Source organism: Pelodiscus sinensis, chromosome 3 (genome assembly GCF_049634645.1).
Source record: "Pelodiscus sinensis isolate JC-2024 chromosome 3, ASM4963464v1, whole genome shotgun sequence".
Taxonomy (NCBI): Eukaryota; Metazoa; Chordata; order Testudines; family Trionychidae; genus Pelodiscus; species Pelodiscus sinensis.
This window is the reverse complement of record NC_134713.1, coordinates 144821346-144842354: the sequence shown is the minus strand read 5'-3', so window position 1 is coordinate 144842354 and position 21009 is coordinate 144821346. Positions and strand designations below refer to the sequence as shown.

Here is a 21009-nt window from a genome sequence, read left to right as displayed (position 1 = left end):
TGCTTACATGTAAACACTCATACATTTGAGATGCATTGCTTTTTTTGGCTAGGAAAAGTTATCTTTAAAAAATTTCATGTCCATTAAAATATACTTGTAGTTTTATTACATTAAACACTTTTAATTACTCCATCAAGAAGGTCTAACTGTTGCACCCACATGAAAAATATAACCTGATTTTTTTAAAACTGAACCTCGGACAGACAGCTATTTTATGCATGCAAATGCACAATTTTGCACCTGGAAGTAGATGAACCAGATAAAAATATCATTCTGATATCTCCATACCTGATTTTATACTTAGATATTTACCTAGCAATCATGGGGGATGACTGCGGTTTGTCTAGAACTATCTGAAATAGCTTTAATCTAGCAAGCTTGGATATCAGTAGCAGTGAAGCTGTAGCAACACAGGTTTCAGTCTGGGCTATACAAGCCCACTCAGAACCCTAGGTAATTGTGTACCTATACTATCTTTCGTCTACAGTAGGGTATGTCTACACTACCCCGTTAGTTCGAACTAGCGGGGTAATGTAGGCATACCACACTTGCAAATGAAGCCCGGGATTTGAATTTCCCGGGCTTCATTTGCATAAGCGGGGAGCTGCCATTTTTAAAACCCCCGCTGGTTCGAACCCCGTGCAGCGCGGCTACACGGGGCACGAACTAGGTAGTTCGAACTAGGCTTCCTAGTTCGAACTACCGTTACTCCTCGTTTCACTACTCCGAACTACCTAGTCCGTGCCGCGTGTAGCCGCACGGCACAGAGTCCGCACTAGTGGACATTTAAAAATGGCGGTGCCCAGCTTTATGCAAATGAAGCCCGCGAAATTCAAATCCCGGGCTTCATTTGCAACTCCGGTTGCCTATATTACCACCCTAGTTCGAACTAGGGTGGTAGTGTAGACATACCCATAGCTGCCAGCACTCCTGCTGCTCCCTTGGCTGCCACCGGCCAGAGATGCAGGACAGCTCTGGCCTGGACTGGTGCCGAGATCCTGGACTTCCTTGAGGTTTGGGGGGGAGGAGACCAACTTTGAGGATCTCTGCACCAGAAAAAGGAATGCAGTGTTCTATATCCAGATGGCCACTACCCTGGCTGAGAAAGGCCCCACCTGGACAAATGACCAATGTCAGATGAAAATTAAAGAGCTCTGACAGGCCTACCACAAAGCCAGGGAGCAGAGTGGATGCTCCAGCTGCTGCTACTATGCTACACAGCTGCTGCTACTATGACCAACTGGATGCTATCCTGGGAGGGGGCCAGTTACGTACCCTATCGTCATCATGGAATCCAGCCAGGACACACCCAGCGTCAGCGTACAGGAGGGTGGGGTGGCAGATGATGAGGGGGAGGATGAGGAGGCAGCCAGCCAAGAAATCATGCCCACCAGCCAGGACCTGCACCTCACCCTGGTACCAGTCCCTGCCCTGTCCCTCCCCCCCCGCCCTCTCCCCGCCCCCCGAATGCCTCCCAGGCTTTGCACAAATGCAGGGAAGGCACTTCAGGTGAGTTCTATAACTTTCCCTATCTGCATGGGGGGGCAGGCGACAGGCTGCGAGAGGCTGCGTGCTCCTCTCTCGGCCTACTTGACCTGTTGGTGGCACAACATCCTGTATACATGGGTGCACATGGAGCGCCAGTCCAGAGCACTCAGCTCCATGACACTCTCACACAGGAACCCCTCGCTCCTTCTCACAAGGTTTCAGGAGAGGCCTGCCTTACTCCAGCCTCTGTGTTAGGACACCTTCTCATGACAAGCCACCACTAAGGAGGCTGGTGTCATGGAACCACACAGCAGTGCCACACATGGCACAAGGGCATGCCTGCACTGAGGCAACATTAGCTCTCAATCGATCGTGGTAATGTGGAAGAGACTGATTCCATGCATGGGAACCAACTGGGGGAAAGAAATGGAGGGGAACCCAGTACCACTCTCTTCGGCAAGCGGTGTCCACCATTTACACAAAACTCCCCCAACAAAGACACTCCCTCCCCCCCCCCCAGAGAGCAGGGATAGAAGTCCTCTTTCTGTGGGACACCACCAGTGCTGGACCTGAAGTGTGGGGGACACAATAGGAAGCAAAACCGCCCCACCTGCAAGCTCCTGGCCTGGCTGGCACCATCCCATTCCTGCCCGTCCCTGGGCCATGGGTGTATTGATGCTCCTCTGGGATGTATGTGCGTCTGCAGGGAAGTACCTGCTGTCTAGGCAATATATAGCCTCACTCAAAGGAAACACCACCACCTCGAGGACCTCCTGAAAGAGCAGATGGCTTCCCTGCAGTCCCTCATCTGGGGGCTTGAGGAAGAACAGCAGGAGCGGGCTGCTGACAAGGAGGAGTGCCAGGTGGACCAGGAACAAAGGAAAGCCACCTGGGACCAGTTGGCGAGCCAGCACAATGCCATGTGCTCCTCCCTCACCTCTGAAATGGAGCGCATGGCATTGTGCATGGAGCGGGCCACCAGCCACCTCTCAACCCATGGCTTCCCCTCCTAGCTGCCCCCCACCAGAGGCCACGGGACCCCAGAACATGGGGCGGTGGGACCTCTCGGACAGCTGAAGCATCCCAACCACTTGGAGGCAGGCACCAGTTCCAGCCCCATCCCTGAGCAACCCTTCCCCCCTCCTCCATTCCAGGTTCTTTCCCCAGTCCCTCCCTTCTTTTATGTCCTTCCCCAATAAACATGTCCTTATTATTTGCTCTGCAGCGGAGCAAGGGAAGGTGGGAAGTGAGGGCAGGGGAAGAGAAGGGTGGGGGAGGATAGACACACAAGAGGGCCTCCCTGATGTGCTCTCCTGATGGCACTGGTATACAGCTGCTCAAATTCCCTGGCCAGACATTCAGCCTCAGCCCCCACACCTGGCAGAAGTCTTCCCCTAGATCTCATATAAGTTGTGGAGTACACAGCAGACTGCTACCACAAAGGGAAGTTGCATTTTCTGAGGTTCAGACAGGTGAGGAGACTCCTGAATGTCCCCTTTAAATGGCCAAACGCACATTCCACCACCATACGGCACCTGCTCAGCCTGGTGTTGAACTGCTCCTTGCTGGGCTCCAGGATGCCTGTGTAGGGCTTTATCAGCCACGGGAGCAAGAGGTAGGCTGCATCGCTCAGGATGACAAAGGGCATGTCCACTTCCCTGACTCTGATGGTGCGGTCGGGGAAACAAGTACTGGCGTGCATCTTTCAGAACAGGCAGGAGTTCCAGAAGATGTGGGCATCGTGCACTTTTCCCAACCACCTGACGTTGATGTCGGTGAAGCAACCCTTGTGATTCACAAGGGCCTGGAGCACCAAGGAGAAGTACCCCTTGAGGGTCATGCACAGCAGCAGGAATGCCAGGACATGGGTAAGCAAGGCCTATGGTCCAAGCTGGAGTTCATCCTGTAGGTCGTAGTCCTCGTCCTTCTGGAGCAACATGTGGGCAGTCTGAAAGTACTGTGCCATGCGGTGCAGCATGAGGCCTGTGAGCATTGCACTACTTTGCTCACGGGGTGCTCTTCCAGGAGGGACTGCTTGGTAGAGATGGAGTTCACCTTTCCAGGAGCGGGAAGGCCTTGTTTGGACACAGACTGGCTAACCTTGTGAGGAGGGCTTTAAACTAGGTTCGACGGAGACAGGTGAGCAAAGCCCACAGGTAAGTGCTGAATGTGCGGGACTGGGAGATGGGTTGGAAATGGGGGGGACTACGGCCTATAATGGCAAGGAGAAAGGAGGGTCAAGGCACAACAGGGAGGCAAGATCAAATCAGTATCTTAGATGCCTATATACAAATGCGAGAAGTATGGGTAATAAGCAGGAAGAACTGGAATTGCTAACAAATAAATACAACAATGATATCATTGGTATTACAGAAACCTGGTGGGATGGGACGCACAATTGGAATGTTGGTATGGAAGGGTACGGCTTGCTCAGGAAGGACAGACAGGGAAAAAAGGGAGGAGGGGTTGCCTTGTATATTAAAAATGTACACACTTGGACTGAAGTGGAGATGAACGTAGGAGATAGCTGTGTAAAAAGTCTCTGGGTTAAGCTAAAAGGGGTAATGTCATGCTAGGAGTCTACTACAGGCCACCTAGCCAGGTGGAAGAGGTGGAGGAGGCCTTTTTTAAACAATTAACAAAACTATCCAAAGCCCAAGATTTGGTGGTGATGGGAGACTTCAACTATCCAGACATATGTTGGGAAACTAACACAGCGGGGCACAGGCTATCCAATAAGTTTCTGGACTGCACTGGAGACAACTTTCTGTTTCAAAAGGTTGAAAAAGCTACCAGAGGAGAAGCTGTCTGGATTTGATTTTAACAAATAGGGAGGAACTAGTTGAGAACTTGAAAGTGGAAGACAGTATGGGGGACAGTGATCATGAAATAATAGAGTTCATGATCTTAAGGAAAGGTAGAAGGGAGACCAGCACAATTGAGGTAATGGATTTCAGGAAGGCAGATTTTGATAAGCTCAGAGAACTTGTCGGTAAGGTCCCATGGGAAACAAGACTAAAGGGAAAAACAACTGAGGAGAGTTGGAAGTATTTCAAAGGGACATTGTTAAGGGCCCAAAAGCAAACAATTCCGCTGTGTAGGAAAGATAGAAAATATGGCAAAAGACCAGCTTGGCTTAACAAGGAGATCTTGCATGATCTCAAAATAAAAAAGGAGTCCTATAAAAAATGGAAACTAGGACAAATAACAAAGGATGAATATAGGCAAGCAACACGGGAATGCAGGGGCAAGATTAGAAAGGCAAAGGCATAAAATGAGATCAAACTAGCTACAGGCATAAAGGGAAACAAGAAGACCTTTTATAAATACATTAGAAGCAAGAGGAAGACCAAGGACGGGGTAGGCCCACTGCTCAGTGAGGAGGGAGAAGCAGTAACAGGAAACTTGGAAATGGCGGAGATGCTCAATGACTTCTTTGTTTCGGTCTTCACCGAGAAGTCTGGAGGTGTGCCTAACGTAGTGAATACAAGCAGAGAGAGGGTAAGTTTAGAAGATAGGATACACAAAGAACAAGTTAAAAATCACTTAGGAAAGTTAGATGTCAGCAAGTCACCAGGTCCTGATGAAATGCATCCCAGGATACTCAAGGAGCTGATAGAGGAGGTATCTGAGCCTTTAGCTATGATCTTTGAAAAAGAAGACAGGGGAGATTCCAGAAGACTGGAAAAGGGCAAATATTGTGCCCATCTATAAAAAGGGGAATAAGAACAACCCAGGAAACTACAGACCGGTCAGTTTAACGTCTGTCCCAGGGAAGATAATGGAGCAGGTAATTAAGGAAATCATATGCAAACACTTGGAAGGTAATAAAGTGATAGGGAATAGCCAGCATGGGTTTGTGAAGAACAAGTCATGCCAAACTAATCTGATAGCTTTCTTTGATAGGATAACAAGCCTTGTGGATAAGGGAGAAGCAGTAGATGTCATATACCTAAACTTTAGTAAGGCATTTGATACGGTCTCGCATGATATTCTTATTGATAAACGAGGCAAATATAACTTAGATAGGGCACAATAAGGTGGCTGCATAATTGGCTGGATAACCGTAGTCAGAGAGTTGTTGTTAACGGTGCTAAATCCTGCTGGAAAGGGATAACAAGTGGAGTTCCGCAAGGGTCTGTTTTGGGACCCGTACTGTTCAATATCTTCATCAATGATGTAGATATTGGTATAGAGAGTATGCTTATTAAGTTTGCAGATGATACCAAACTGGGTGGGGTTGCAACTTCTTTGGAGGATAGGGACATAATTCAAAATGACCTTAGCAAGTTAGAGAAATGGTCAGAGGTAAACAGGATGAAGTTTAATAAAGAAAAATGCAAAGTGCTCCACTTAGGAAGGAACAATCAGTTCCATACATACAAGATGGGAAGCGACTGTCTAGGAAGGAGCATGGTGGAAAGGGATCTAGGGGTCATAGTGGAATATGAGTTGAATATGAGTCAGCAGTGTGATGCTGTTGCAAAAAAAGCAAATATGATTCTAGGTTGTATCAACAGGTGTGTTGTAAGCAAAACGCGTGAAGTCATTCTGCCGCTCTACTCTGCACTAGATAGGCCCCAGCTGGAGTACTGTGTCCAGTTCTGGGCGCCACATTTCAAGAAAGATGTGGAGAAATTGGAAAGGGTACAGAGAAGAGCGACAAGAATGATTAAAGGTCTAGAGAACATGACCTATGAAGCCAGGCTTCATGAACTGGGCTTGTTTAGTTTGGAAAAAAGAAGATTAAGGGGGGACATGATAGCGGTTTTCAAATATCTAAAAGGGTGTCACAAGGAGGAAGGAGAAAATTTGTTCCTCTTGGTTTCTGAGGACAGGACAAGGAGTAATGGGCTTAAAGTGCAGCAGGGGAGGTTTAGATTGGACATTAGGAAAAAATTCCTAACTGTCAGGGTGGTCAAATATTGGAATAAATTGCCAAGGGAGGTGGTGGAATCTCCCTCTCTGGAGATATTTAAGAACAGGTTAGATAGACATCTGTCAGGGATGGTGTAGACGGAGCTTGGTCCTGCCTTGAGGGTGGGGGGCTGGACTCGATGACCTCTTGAGGTCCCTTCCAGTCCTATGATTCTATGAACTCTGGCTCCATGCTGTGAGTGCTATGGTGTCCACAAAGGCTATCAGAGCACAAGGAGGCACATGCCCATGGTGTCTCTTTTGTGTCTGCAAGTGGGGAGGCAGCGGAGGAGTGGTGTGTGAGACACAGCCATAGAGATCAACCCCTGAAAGCACGAATCACAGCTTGCCTGACCAAGCAGCCAGAGGGAGTATCCGCCCTCCTGATGCCCTCCCCAGAGTGCTTCCAGGGGCTCTAAGTCAGAGGCAGGCTCCAAACAGTATGGATGCACTATTTCAAAATAATTCTTACTAATTTCAATGCTTCACCATAGTGGGGACGTGCTATTTCAATTTTGTTAAAGTGGGAGTTTTATGTCTTTGATTTTACTTATTTCAAAATAATTTCCTACTGTAAACATGCCCTACTTCATGAGGAACCACCCAAAAAGTTTAAAAGGAATTCTTACAAGAAAAATATTACTGTTGGTTAAGCTGCATTCTATTAATACCTGTCATATTAAATTCCATATGCAATGCTTTCAGGAAAGACATGAAAGCATGTTGGTACCTATCTTCTACAATGTGTGCAGATAGAAAAAAAATTAGAATTGCTAGCAGAAAGTGATTATTTTTAAACCAGTCTGTTTTTAACTGCAACATTCTTATCCACAGTGTAACCTGAAAGTAAGGGATGATGGAAGAAATATTGTAAATCACATCTTACCTTCATCTATTGAGGCTTCACTACTGTACCCATCATACTCTGCTGACAGAGGACTATATTTTTGTCTAGTTTCCCAAATGTAATTTTTTTGCTGTCTGCTATCTATCGTTGATGGCCTGGAACTTTGTGTTCTGGACAAGGCCTCATGGTATTTACCCAGTGCCTCATCTTCACTTTCAGAGGAGGAACCATGCTGATCTTTATTCATATATGAGTTGTCTGTTTGAAGAAAAAGAAGAGTAAATGACAGTTCAAGAAAAAGTGAAACAAAATCAATTACAATTTAAATATTTTTATTGTTGGCTTAAATTTATAGTGAAAAACAATATATCTAACCAACTTTTGTAATAATTTTACCCAGACTAAAACTGAACTGTACTAGCTCAGAAATTATTATTTTTGTACAAATAGAGAAAAATTAAAAATTCTTAGATATAATACTATATTATATTTAATATATATAATATTTATATATATATTTAATGAGAAATGAGCTAGGGTTTGGTGGTTTGTTTTTTCTTTTTTTGAGAAAGCATACTTATCCAACTTCTTGAATCTATTTATTTAAGAAATAAAATTCCCAAATATTTTATGTAATTCGACAACACTGTAATGTCATATTTTGGATTACTGACTCACAGTAGAAAGTAAGCTACTGATAGCTTTGTTGTGAAAGGGCTAATAGAGTAAAATATGGCAAAAACAAAATGTTGGTGTAAAAACAAAACAAATTACAAAATTATTTGAAAATATTTCAGGCTAATAATACCTAGTATACCAGTGTTTCTTAAACTGTGTTTCGCAGCACACCGGTGTGCTGCAAGACAGTCAGAGGTGTGCCGCGGAGAACAACAGAATGCAAAATGGCCACCCTGAAAGGGGCAGGCTCCTGAAAGGAGCAAAGCTCAATAACTTTCCCCCAACCCTTTTTTTTCCCCTCAATAACTTCCTCACCCCCCGGAACCGTTTTCTTCCCCCTCCCCAACCTTTTTTCCCCCCCTCAACAAAAAATCCTTGGTGTTCCTCATAAAAAAAATTGTTTGGTGTTCCTCAGTCTTAAAAAGTTTAAGAAACACTGTAGTATACCATTTCTCTCCAAAAGTGTTGCTGCATTTTTAAAGAAAATCTAACAAGCTGACCAATATGTTCACTACTAAAAAAGAAGATTTACACATACCAATAGATGCACATATCCACAGATGAGTACTTTTATACACCTTACACATTTACAGGAAAATCAAAATGTGCATAGTGTCCTATTTTACTTGCAGCAACTGACCTAGGTTGGATATTAGGAAAAACTGTTTCACTAGGAGGGTGGTTACCTAGAGAGGTGGTAGAATCTCTATCCCTAGAGGTTTTTAAGTGTCAGCTTGACAAAGCCCTGGCTGGACTGATTTAGTTGGGATTGGTCCTGACTTGGACAGGAGGCTGGACCTGATGACCTCCTGAGGTCTCTTCCAGCTCTATGATTCTATGTTTCTATTATTATTTTTCTCTAATGTGGAATTGATTCAGATTCTCATAACAGCCACCTACCAGTAGTAAAGGTTGCATAACGGTTTCTATTCTAACCTCTGTTTTTATCTAGTTATAATTTCCAAAATCATCACTTTTGTGTTTACATTTTTCCAATATGACATCTTTTCAAGGTTTGTTTTTTGCTTGTTTGTTTTTTTTAATTTCAGCTGCTTTCAGAATGGAGTGAAAAATAAACCCTTTTTATAAGAACATAAGAAAATAAGAACAGCCATACTGGGTCAGACCAAAGGTCCATCTACCGAGTATTGTTTTCTGACAGTGACCAATACCAACTGCTCCGGAGGGAAGGAACAGAACAGGTTCCCATCGCCCATTCCCCGCTTCTAGCAAACAGAAGCTAGGAACACTATCTTTGCCCATCCTAGCAAATACCCATTAATGGAGCTATCTTTCATGAATTTATCGAGGCCTTTTTTTAACCCTGTTATAGTTTTGGTCTTCACAACATCCTCTGGCAAGGAATTCCACAGGTTGACTGTGCATTGTGAGAAGTACTTTCTTTTGTTAATTTTAAAAATGCTACCTATTAATTTCATTTAGTGACCTGACCCATAGTCTTTGTGTTACAAGAAGGAGGGTATGTCTACACTACAAAGTTAGTTCGAACTAACGTTTGTTAGTTCGAACTAACTTTCATAGGCGCTACACTAGCACTCCGTTAGTTCGAACTTAATTCGAACTAACGGAGCGCTTAGTTCGAACTAGGTAAACCTCATTTTACGAGGATTAAGCCTAGTTCGAACTAGCTAGTTCGAATAAAGGGCTGTGTAGACCCTTAATTCGAACTAGTGGGAGGCTAATGCTTCCCAGGTTTCCCTGGTGGCCACTTTGGCCAACACCAGGGAAACTCTATTGCCTCCCTCCCGGCCCCGGAGCCCTTAAAGGGCCACGGGCTGGCTACACAGTTTGTGCCAGTTGCAAGGCTGCCAGCACCCGTGCCAGCACACCCTGCACCTGCCACACCATGAGCCAGCCACCCGAGGACACCCAGCCCTCCACTGCTCCCCAGGACCAGCCTGGCGGCTCCCAGGAGCCTGCCCGGGGGCGCAAAAGGTGGGCGCCCGCTTGGTCAAGTGCGGACATCGTGGACCTCATCGAGGTTTGGGGGGAAGCCTCCAATGTCCACGATCTCCGCACTAGCCACAGGAAGGTGGCTGTCTACAGCCGCACGGTTGACAGCCTGGCCGCCAGGGGCCACCAGCGCAGCCGGGAGCAGGTGCGCTGCAAGATTAAAGACCTGCGGCAGTCCTACTCCCGGGCCTGCCAGCCAGGGGCCGACCCGGAGGCCTGCCCCCACTTCCACGCCCTGGACCGCCTCCTGGGGGCTCATGCCGTCCCTGCCCCCCGGGACGTGATAGACCCCGGAGCAGAGGGCCCGCTCCAGGAGACGGAGGAGGAGGAGGGCTCTGAGAGCCAGGAGCCTGCCGCCATCCTTCCCAGGACCCAGGACCCCCGAGGCACCCCACAGAGCCGCTCGCCTGTGTCGTCCGAGGCCGGGGAGCCGTCCACCTGTGAGTACCATCGTACTCCCCTCATGTGTATGGGGGGCTGAGGCGAGAGGGAGCCCCGGGACCGTGCGCCTGGGCCTTGCCCACCACGGAGCAGCAGCTGGGGATCCTGCACGGGCCCTGGCCTTGCAGAGCGGAGCTGGGTTTCACACACCTGGGACCCTGGGGTAATTGACCGCTGGTCTTGTTGCACCACAGCTGCAGCACCTGGGCCTGCAGGGCGCACCACACCGCCTGCAGCAACTATCCGTGCCCGGGCAAGTAGGAGAGCCAGGAATGAGGAGGACTACCAGAGGCGGCACCTCCGGTTCCTGGATCACCAGCTCCGCACCCAGGACCACTGGGTCCAGGAGGACCTGAGGCTGCGCCGGAGGAGTTTGGAGGCCCTGGAGGAGCAGGGCCGTGCCCTGCGAGGCCACCTCCAGAGCCTGCTCGACCGCTTCCCATTTCCTCCTGCTCCTACTCCCCCTGCTCCTCCTGCTGCTCCTCCTGCTCCCTCTCCTGCTCCCGCTCCCTCCACACCCCCCCCTCCTGCTCCCGCTCCTGCTTCCTCCACAACCCCCCCTCCTGCCCCCCCCCCACAACCATTTCCCACCGACGCCCCCGGACCCGCAGTGTGGCGAGATGGGAGAGGCAGCCGGACTCCCACCACTGAGCTTTCCTTTCCCTTCCTCCCTTCCCTCCCCTTCCAGCTCCCTCGTCCCAGGTTTCCCCCTCCCCTCTCCCACCCTCATTCCTCCCTTCCCCCACCCCAGTTATGTGAAATAAACATACGTTTTTGTTTGAAAAACAGGTGTCTTTATTTTACAGTAGGTAGGGAGGGGAAAGGGGAAGGGGGGTAGGGTGGAAGAAGGCCCCAGTGGGACATGCAAGGGAGAGGTCAGTCCACCAGGAAGCTCTCCCGCAGGGCTTCCCAGATCCGGACGGCCCCCCGCTGGGCTTCCTGGATGGCGGCGGTGCGGGGCTGACCGTAGTGTCCAGCCATGCGGTCAGCCTCAGCCATCCAGGCTGGCAGGAAAGCCTCCCCCTTTCGCTCACACAAATTGTGGAGCACACAACATGCTGCCACCATGGGAGGGATGTTGTGCTCGGCCAGGTCCAGACGGGTGAGGAGGCATCGAAAGCGGGCTTTCAGTCGCCCGAAGGCCCCCTCCACCACGATGCAGTCCCTGGTAAGTCTGGCATTGAAGGCCTGGCGGGAGGGATTGAGGTGCCCCGTGTAGGGCTTCATCAGCCACGGCTGCAGTGGGTAAGCAGCATCCCCCGCCAGGCACATGGGCATGTCCACGTCCCCGACCCTGATGTGGCGGTTGGGGAAGAAGGTCCCGGCCTGCAGCCGCTGGCACACAGAGGAGTTGCGGTACACCCGGGCGTCATGTGCTTTGCCGGACCAGCCCACATTAATGTCCATGAACTGTCCCCAGTGGTCACACACAGCCTGCAGGATCACGGAGAAGTACCCCTTGCGGTTCACGTAACGGGACGCTTGGTGTTCCGGGGCATGGATGGGGATGTGCGTCCCGTCGATGGCCCCACCGCAGTTGGGGAAGCCGAGGGCGCCGAACCCCCGGATGACGGCGTCCGGGTCGGCGAGGCGGACCACCCTGCGGAGCAGCACCCGGTTGATGGCGCCCGGGTGGCTGGGAGCGTGCGTGTCCTGGCAGTGCCCCGCGTCCCACTCCCGGAAGCAAACCCCCTGGCGGCGTGTAGTACAGCCGGGACAGCCCGACCCCTCCGGTGCGGGGCGCTTTCACCTCCTCCCGCCCACCCCTTTGTCCCTGGGGCGGCCCATCCCCTTCTCGCAGACCCCCTCTCCCTCGGCTCGGTGGCCGACGAGCGCCGTACCTGCATGAGCACCGCTCCGACGGTGGATCTCCCCACGCCGAACTGGTTCCCGACGGATCGGTAGCTGTCCGGCGTGGAGAGCTTCCATAGGGCGATGGCCACCCGCTTCTGGAGGGGGATGGCGGGTCTTATGCGAGTGTCCCTTCTTTGCAGGGCAGGGGCGAGCCACTCGCAGAGCTCCAGGAAGGTGTCCCTCCTCATCCTGAAGTTCTGGGTCCACTGTCGGTCCTCCCAGCACTCCAGGACGATGCGGTCCCACCAGTCGGTGCTGGTGTCCAGACGCCAGACGCGGCGGGCACGCCGGTGCCGGGGCGCCGCTGCGGCTCCTCCACGGCCCCCAGGGCGGCCAGGCGGAGAGGCAGGGGGCTGACGTGCACTAGGAGGTGCCAGGCAGCCTCGAGCCATTGGTGGCAGGCTTGCAGCAGCAAGTCCAGAAAGTGCAGCAGAAGGTGCAGGGCGAGCTGTGGCTCCATGTTGCCACCTGCGGCGGCCCCCCCGAAGGGAAGCACCGACACAGACGGGCACAGAGACCAACGCTTTGCTGTCCCTCGGCGAGGTTGGCAAGCAAGCAGAAAAAGCTGAGAAACGGCTGTCCAGGGGGGTCCCTTTAAGCTCGAGCCTCAGATAGCCTCAGACAGCAGCCACACAAAGCAACTACTGACCTGATGCCCTGCCAGAACCGGTTTCAGCTGCCCTTAAATGCCCCCCTGCGTCCAATCAGTGTGGACGTGCTAGTTCGAATTAGCAAAATGACTTTGAAGTAGGAATAAGAGCCTCCGGAAAAGGGCGCTTTTTCCGGAGGATCGGGGCCAGTGTAGACGCTCTTTTCCGGCTTTTTTAAAAGCCGGAAAAAAGCGGCGGACATTTTTATTTAAATGCCGCGGGGGATATTTAAATCCCCCGCGGATTTCCCTACTACGATACGTGAAATTAACATGCCCCTTCCGGAAAAGGGGCCAGTGTAGACGAGCCCCTATTGTATTCCCCCCCTTAAGTTATCTCTTTTCCAAGGAAAAGAGTCCCAGTCTTATTAATCTCTCCTTATATAGCAGCCATTCCATACTCCTAATCATTTTTGCCCATTTAAAAAAAAAAAAAGGTTTATATAGTTTTTTAAAAAAAATCCTCCATTTGAAATGACTATAGTTTAAAAGTTAAAATTTAACAGGAAAATACCTCTCACTTGGGAGCACAATACAGCCATGTTCCAGTAAAAAATTGTTTATATCTTGCATTAATTAAAAATTAATTCAAGTAGACTCATTTTTTTCTCTATCCACATTATGAAAAAACATTCACTCAGTGCAGATGGCTAGTACAATATTTACACTACCTTTAAATTCCACTTAACCCCTCTACAGAAATATAACACCACATAAGTATGTGGAGCATAAACCTATGCACTCTACCTCAAGTACACACCCAAAAATAATACATGAATAAGTACTTCTAAGCAGAGTTAATTTTACAGTCAACTGGCTGCTAGCATAAATTATTGCATATTAGTTGGAATAACTATGACTGAGACCAGTACTTTTTTTGTTTAAAAAAAAATGTTGGTACTCCAGGGGAAAAGAAAAATGTTGGTACTCCAGGGGTACTTCAGAAAAAATTTGTTGAGCTCTGATTAGAGGTGCGGTACTGCGTCTGGAGGTGCCGGTACTGCGTACCAAGCAATATCATCACAAAAAAGGCACTGACTGAGACTTTGCATGGTGTACAAGGACTAGGAAAAGACTCCTGTAGTTTGTTGGGGATTGCTACTGTCTATGGTATGCAAAAGGATTAAAGAAGGGTTCTGACCAATTCTGTAAGTTGCACAGTAGCTGAAGCAAAGGTATGTCTGGATCTTAAGTTCTGAGAGGGATAACAACCGGCTCCTGAGAATCTGACATTGGTCAACAGGATCATTGCCTGCAACTCCAATGAACTGCATATCATCTGCAGAAGCTCTTTGCCCCTGGCTCACTTTGGTAGATTGGCAATTGGCTGAAGGAAAGCCTGAACAGCAGTTTTTTCCAGTGGAATTTAGGAACTTTGCCAGACTTAATTAAGACTGCTTGGGGCTACATGCACAACTAGCTTAAGTGCAGACTAGCATTCTCTACTACGATTGCAATTTAAACCAAAGTTTATAATTTAAATTGGCTTACTTGGGAGGTGGCTAATTTGAACAAATCTTATAAACAAAGGTGAGGGGCATTCTAGTGGTATCTAGTCAAGAAAATCCATATTACAAAGTTGCTGCCTCATTCACTGCATACCTTCCAATTTCTGCAACAAATGAGGCAGAAGTATTAAAGGCAATAGCCATTCACTAAAAAACCTTACATAGCCCATCCTGTCCGATGAATCCAGAGGGTCTGTGGGGAAAAATAGCATGTGATAATTTAATTAAAGATTATATCACAATGCATATGCAAAAGAGAGATGATTTAAGTTTCCACATTAGTATAACTTTAATACTGACATTTTCTACATTTTTTGCAATCAATTTTTTAATATACAAGGGTGTTTTTTTTCTGTGCAACTTCTCATGTTTCTGAAAAAACAGATTGAAATAACAGACATTCCAACATGTGGAATCAGACTGACATCCACATGACTTAATAGCAGAACTGAAATTCCTGGATTCACAGCACACACTTTTGCTAACTGAGCTAACAGAGGGTACGGTACATCTACACTACAACGTTAATTTGAACTAACTTAGTTCAAATTAGTTAATTCGAACTAAGCTAATTCGAACTAACAGATCTAGACTAAAAAACTAGTTCGAATTAGCGTTTTGCTAATTCGAACTAGCGCATCCACATTAAGTGGACCCTGAACCAGGCTTGAGGATGGCCGGAAGCAGTGCCAGCAGGGCATCAGAGGAGGACTTAGAGCGTGGAGGTGCTGTCTCAGGCTAGCCGAGGGCTGTGCTTAAAGGGTCCCGACCCCCACCCCGGACAGACAGTTCTCAGGGGTGCCCCGTTTGCAAAGCAGTTCTGGCTTGGAGTGACCAGAGTACCCACACTGGGCACATCACAGCACTCGGCCATCAGACCGGCTGCACTTGCCGCAGGCTGCCATCTGGGGAGAGGGAGCAATTGGGGGGCTGCAGGAGAGCTTCCACCCCCAGAAGCCCGCAGAGCCAGCCCAGTCCTCCCCATCGGGGGCTCGTACCCCATTCCTCCCTCACCTGCTTCCACTTACCCTTACCTAGCCCCTCTTCTTGATGTACAAAATAAAAGACAATTGTGTTCAAGAATGGAATCTGTCTTTATTGAACAAAACTGGGGGAGACTGGGAAAAGGAGGTGGGAGAGGGGAAGAGAGAGGGTGGGAGAGGGGAGGGCAACTACAATGATCAGGGGTTGGGAACAGGTCCCATATGAAGAGAGGCTAAAGAGACTGGGACTTTTCAGCTTAGAAAAGAGGAGATGGAGAGGGGACAGGATAGAGGTCTCTAAGGGTGTGTCTAGACTACATGCCTCCTTCGACGGAGGCATGTAGATTAGCCAGATCGGAAGAGGGAAATGAAGCCGCGATTAAAATAATCGCGGCTTCATTTAAATTTAAATGGCTGCCCCGATCTGCCGATCAGCTGTTTGTCGGCAGATCGGGGGAGTCTGGACGCGATGCCCCGACAAAGAAGCCTTTCTTCATCGACACAGGTAAGCCTCGTGAAACCAGGCTTACCTGTGTCGATGAAGAAAGGCTTCTTTGTCGGGGCATCGCGTCCAGACTCCCCCGATCTGCCGACAAACAGCTGATCGGCAGATCGGGGCAGCCATTTAAATTTAAATGAAGCCGCGATTATTTTAATCGCGGCTTCATTTCCCTCTTCCGATCTGGCTAATCTACATGCCTCCGTCGAAGGAGGCATGTAGTCTAGACACACCCTAAAAGCAGGAGTTGGGTGGAGAGGGTGCATACAGAAAAGTTCTTCATTAGTTCCCATAAAGAAGGACTAGAGGACACCAAAGGAAAGGAATGGGTAGCAGGCTTCAAACTAGTAACAGAAAGTTGTTCTTCACAAAGCAAAGAGTCAACTTGTGGAACTCCTTGCTGCAGGAGATTGTGAAGGCTAGAACTAGAACAGAGTTTAAAGGGACGTGAGATCAAGTCATGGAGGCTGGGTCCATGGAGTGGTATTAGCCAGGGGGTAGGAGTGGTGTCCCTGGCCAAGGTTTGTGGAAGGCTGGAGAGGGATGGCACGAGACAAATGGCTTGGTCACTGTCTTTGGTCCATCCCCTCCAGGGTCCCTAGGCTTGGCCTAGACAGGCTACTGGGCTAGATGGACCTTTGGTCTGACCCAGGACGGCCATTGTAAGCTCAGGGCTCAGGGGTCTCAGTGGACCCCCTTGATTTTCATGCACACCTGCTCCTGGGTGGCCAGGCTGGCAGCTATCCTGACCTAGACGGCCATTTTCCTGTGCCTAGTGCGGAGGTCATGGACGAGGTCCACGATGTCCGCACTAGCCCAGGCGGGTTCCCGCCTCTTGCGGTCCCGGGCAAGCTCCCGGGAGCCGCCAGCCTGGTCCCGGGAAGAGGGGGAGGGCTGGGGGGCATCGGGTGGGTGGCTCGATCCGTGCCAGGTGCGGGGTCTTCTGGCTGGGTGCTGGCAGGCTTGCACCTGGCACAGGCACCGTAGCCAGCCCGTGGGCCTTTAAGGGGTCCGGGGCCGGGAGGGGGGCAGACGAGTTTCCCTGGTGCTGGCCACAGTGGCCACCAGGGAAACCTGCGGAGGGCTAGCCTCCCACTAGTTCGAATTAAGGGTCTACACAGCCCTTAATTCAAACTGGTAAATTCGAACTAGGCCTAATCCTCGTGGAATGAGGATTACCTAGTTCGAACTAAGTGCTCCGTTAGTTCGAATTAAGTTCGAACTAACGGAGCGCTAGTGTAGCGCCTATGAAAGTTAGTTCGAACTAACGTCCGTTAGTTCGAACTAACTTTGTAGTGTAGACATACCCAGAGAAGGTGGTGGCAGCTATAGATTCTCATTCTTTCTACGAACCAGCTACTAGGAAAATGAGATACACTTTGCCAGTGGATTTCACAGATAGTTGCTTACATTCCATGTTCTGAAGGGGAATGTGTTCTAATGGTCACAGTCCCCTCTGACTGACATTCCCCCAAGCCTGACCTGTTCTGAAGATTCCCCTATCGTGTTGCTCTCCTGCCTCACCTCTTCCTTCCTCCTCATCTCTTCATCCCAGTCCCCACCACTAGCCCTTGCCCGAGCAGATGTTTTGTTTAGCCAACCCTCATCTCCATTCTATGAGCTCCTCATCCCAGTCCCATTCTCTCTACACAGCAAGTCTCGGACTTCCTCTCTGGGATTCCACCTCAGCTGCAAGTTCCAGTAAACTGCCGTGGTCACCTCATCCCTTCAGTTTCCTTGTCTACCCATTCCTGGGACTTGTGCCCCAGCTCCACATTCAATCTCAGTTTCTCTCAACCAGACTGTGATGGGGTGCATTGACAGAAGACAGAAAACCCTTTGGGGTGCTTCCTGGAGTGCTGGCAAGACCACTGACACTCACTTCTTTGCTTTCTGGGGCTTCTCACAACTCTGTCCTGCTGAGCCAGCTCTGCTGGTCTCCCCCAGCCAAGGCACAGAACTGAGATCGCTACTCCCCACCCCCCCTCAAGAAGCAATACAGATACAAACTCTGTAGGTCCAAGGAAAATGCAGTTTTGGGCCCATCTTCCAGGGAAACCACTCCCCAAATGGGATGAGAACCCCAAATGGCTTATTTAGATAAGCCTCCTTTAGCAATGAAAGGAGAATGTACACATCGATTGCTCCCCCAGGTAACAATTATTTACACTGGGCTTGATAATAAATAAAAGTGTATTAAGCCTCCAAACCAGGGAAGCTCCCTGAGGTCCCTGGTTCATTCTCTCGGGAGACCCATTCCAGCCAAAGACACAGAACTGAAAAACTTCACATCTTATATAGCCTTCCTTTCAGGCAGGAATTCTCTGTTTTACATTCTCCCCTTCCATAGAAAATTACCTGGTCAGCCCCGACCAGATAGGGAGGTCACATGACTTCCAAACACCAACCACTGCTAAAACTTAAAGGACAAAAGAGGCTTTTTACAGGTGATCATCCAGACATTGAGGGAAACATCTTTGATGGCTTTTATTTGAACTTTAAAACCATAACTCATTCCATACTTCATATATTTAACTTTATACACAAGAATGATACATACACCAAAATGAGATATACATATCGAGCAGACTGAGACATTAAAATTGATTGGTTACATGAAGTATTTTATCCAAAGCATCTTCAAGTTATGCATATTTGTGTCCATAAGTCAATTTCATAAAGCATGGAGGAAGAGGGGGGTAGGAGAAACTGTCACACAGACCCTAGCTCCCAGTACTCCTATCTAGTCACTTCCACTGCCCACCTCCTCCCTGCTCTCAATCCCAGGCAACTTCATCCAGGGGACTCTGCATTCCACTCAGTTTTTTCTTCTATACAATCAGAGTCAGCAGTGGGGACACTGAAAGCACAGGGTAGAGAGTAGGGATCTAGATATCATGTAACTGAATAGTCGTGTAACCACATGAAATCTTAGCATTTACACAACTATTGGATAATCCCGGGGTATACAGAGGAAGCAACGTAGCATGGCAGCAGCCCCTGTCTGTGGGGGTCTGAGCTCATTGTGAACAAAGGCTGGGATTCTGGAGCAGCCTCTCACTACAGGGAGCGGTAGCCATCTGGGGTCGGTGCAGGCAGCACGTTGGAGCTGGTGATTGAGGGTCTGGGCCCCTTGACTTCTTTCCTGGTCTGCCCTGATTGCAGGACATAACTCTACACAGTTTGGTGCCCTTCCTTGCCGGAGGGTCTGAGCTCTTAGACTCGTTAAGTGTTCTACCCAGACTGAATGTCGCTTGGCCCAGCCATGAAAAAATACTAATTTCCTCCTTTGATAGATTGCCACCCTAAGGGTAGAACAATGAGGAAGTGTGGCCTCCCTCTGAGACTGACAGGGAGGGATGGCAATACACATCTACAAAAACAAAAAAAAACTACTAAAACAGAGCATGGAAAATTTCAGCCTAAACAGTGAAGTCTGGCAAAGTTATAAGCAACTGAAAATTAAATATCAAGATGGAAAGGGTCAAGCAACTGTAACTATATATGGGTATGTCTACACTACCCCGCTAGTTCGAACTAGGAGGGTAATGTATGCATACCGCACTTGCTAATAAAGCCCGGGATTTGAGGAGGAGTAACGGTAGTTCGGACTAGGAACCTAGTCCGAACTACCTAGTTCGAGCCCCGTGTAGCCGCGCTGCACGGGGTTCGAAGCAGCGGGGATTTAAAAATGGCGGCTCCCCGCTTATGCTAATGAAGCCCGGGAAATTCAAATCCCGGGCTTCATTAGCAAGTGCGGTATGCATACATTACCCTCCTAGTTCGAACTAGGAGGGTAGTGTAGACATACCCTATGGTACTATCAGCTCTGTTTAGAATAGGTTTACAAAGCCATCTTTAAGTTATCATTTACTGGGTGAGTTGATGCCTTAAGAATATCGCTCATGAGCTGCAGCATTTTTCACTTGTAGGTTACCAGTTTTAATCCAGTCCAGATCAAATATGGATTAAGAAGTATTTTCCATTTTTTGCCTCTACGTGAAATCAGTTTCATAGATTTCAATTCTGTATCCCACAAAACAAACTTATCAGTATCCTTTGTGCTAACTGATCATGATGAACTGCCTCAGACACCTTGCTATCTCTAAAGAACTGAACTGGCCCTCCTCCAGTTCAGAGCTAAAATATGCTGGCAGAATGTGTAAAGGCCATTTGCCCAGCTGCTCCCCTTTAGATCTTCATTTATTAGGCTGTCACAATCTGATGACTTTTACTGGCAATGAATCCAGACAATTTTTAAGACTATGGTTATACTTATAATTTAGTTGAAAATATGAAAATTAGCTCATTAAATAATTTATGTATTGTTGCACAGGTACATATTTTAAGCTTAGTATACTAAAAACAAGTCACAAAAGGTTACGGATGTTAGCGACTAGGCTTACTTACAAGGCAGGGATGTGGAATGGGTTCTGGAGTGGGCTAGCAGCTAGAGTATTTGCCTGGGGAGGGCAAAGCTATGGGCTCAAGTACCACCCACCCTGGGAGCTGCTGGACAGCTGGCCCAGGGATGGAGCAGTGGAGACAAGGCAGGAGCTTATTGATTAGTACTATCGACCAGTCACTTCCCCCCCACTTCCCTCTCTTTTCATTCAGGAGCCCTCACACACTCAGCTGCTGCTCTGCATTGTACAGCCCAGTGAAGCCAGCATGCAAAGGCACTAGATTGGTCTCTGCTTGCCCACCTGTAGCATCCCAGCCCCCTGCAGGATTTCTATTTCCAAGCAGCCATGGCCTCCTGGCTTGCTCAGTGTCCTGGCTGTCGGTGGTACCTGAGGGTTCTGTGTTACTCCCTGCAACTAATTTCCTTTATGTCTGTCTTGATGTCAGCATTCTTGATGTGGGCTGCTGGCCCCTACTTGGGCTTTTCTTTGTCAACATCAACCTAATCCGCCCCAAACACTCCCCTGCCCTCACACTGGAGCATCCTGCTGGTCTGTCCTATCACATGCCTTTGTTTCACTCTACGTAATCCTCCCTCCCAGACACTTTGCTGCTGTCCTTTCAGTTGCCTCCTACTACATGTCTTTGTTGCTATCTCCTCCCCAAAGTCTTCCTCCACCTTCACATTTCGGTAGCCATCTTCAAGTAGCTACCACCTGTACTTGTTGGTGTCCCACCTGTTTGTGACACTTTGCCAGCTTCGCAGT

General features: G+C 48.8%; 1 protein-coding gene across 14 annotated transcripts in view; it reads right to left on the bottom strand.

The window, feature by feature from the left end:
- The window catches only part of SYT14 (synaptotagmin 14), a 261174-nt gene that overhangs the window by 125164 nt on the left and 115001 nt on the right, over positions 1 to 21009 (bottom strand). For all 14 annotated transcript variants that reach the window (XM_075925111.1, XM_075925106.1, XM_025178349.2 and 11 more), the window contains one exon: positions 7292 to 7510. In XM_075925111.1, the coding sequence (XP_075781226.1) occupies positions 7292 to 7510 (219 nt within the window). The remainder of the gene's footprint in view (positions 1 to 7291; positions 7511 to 21009) is intronic.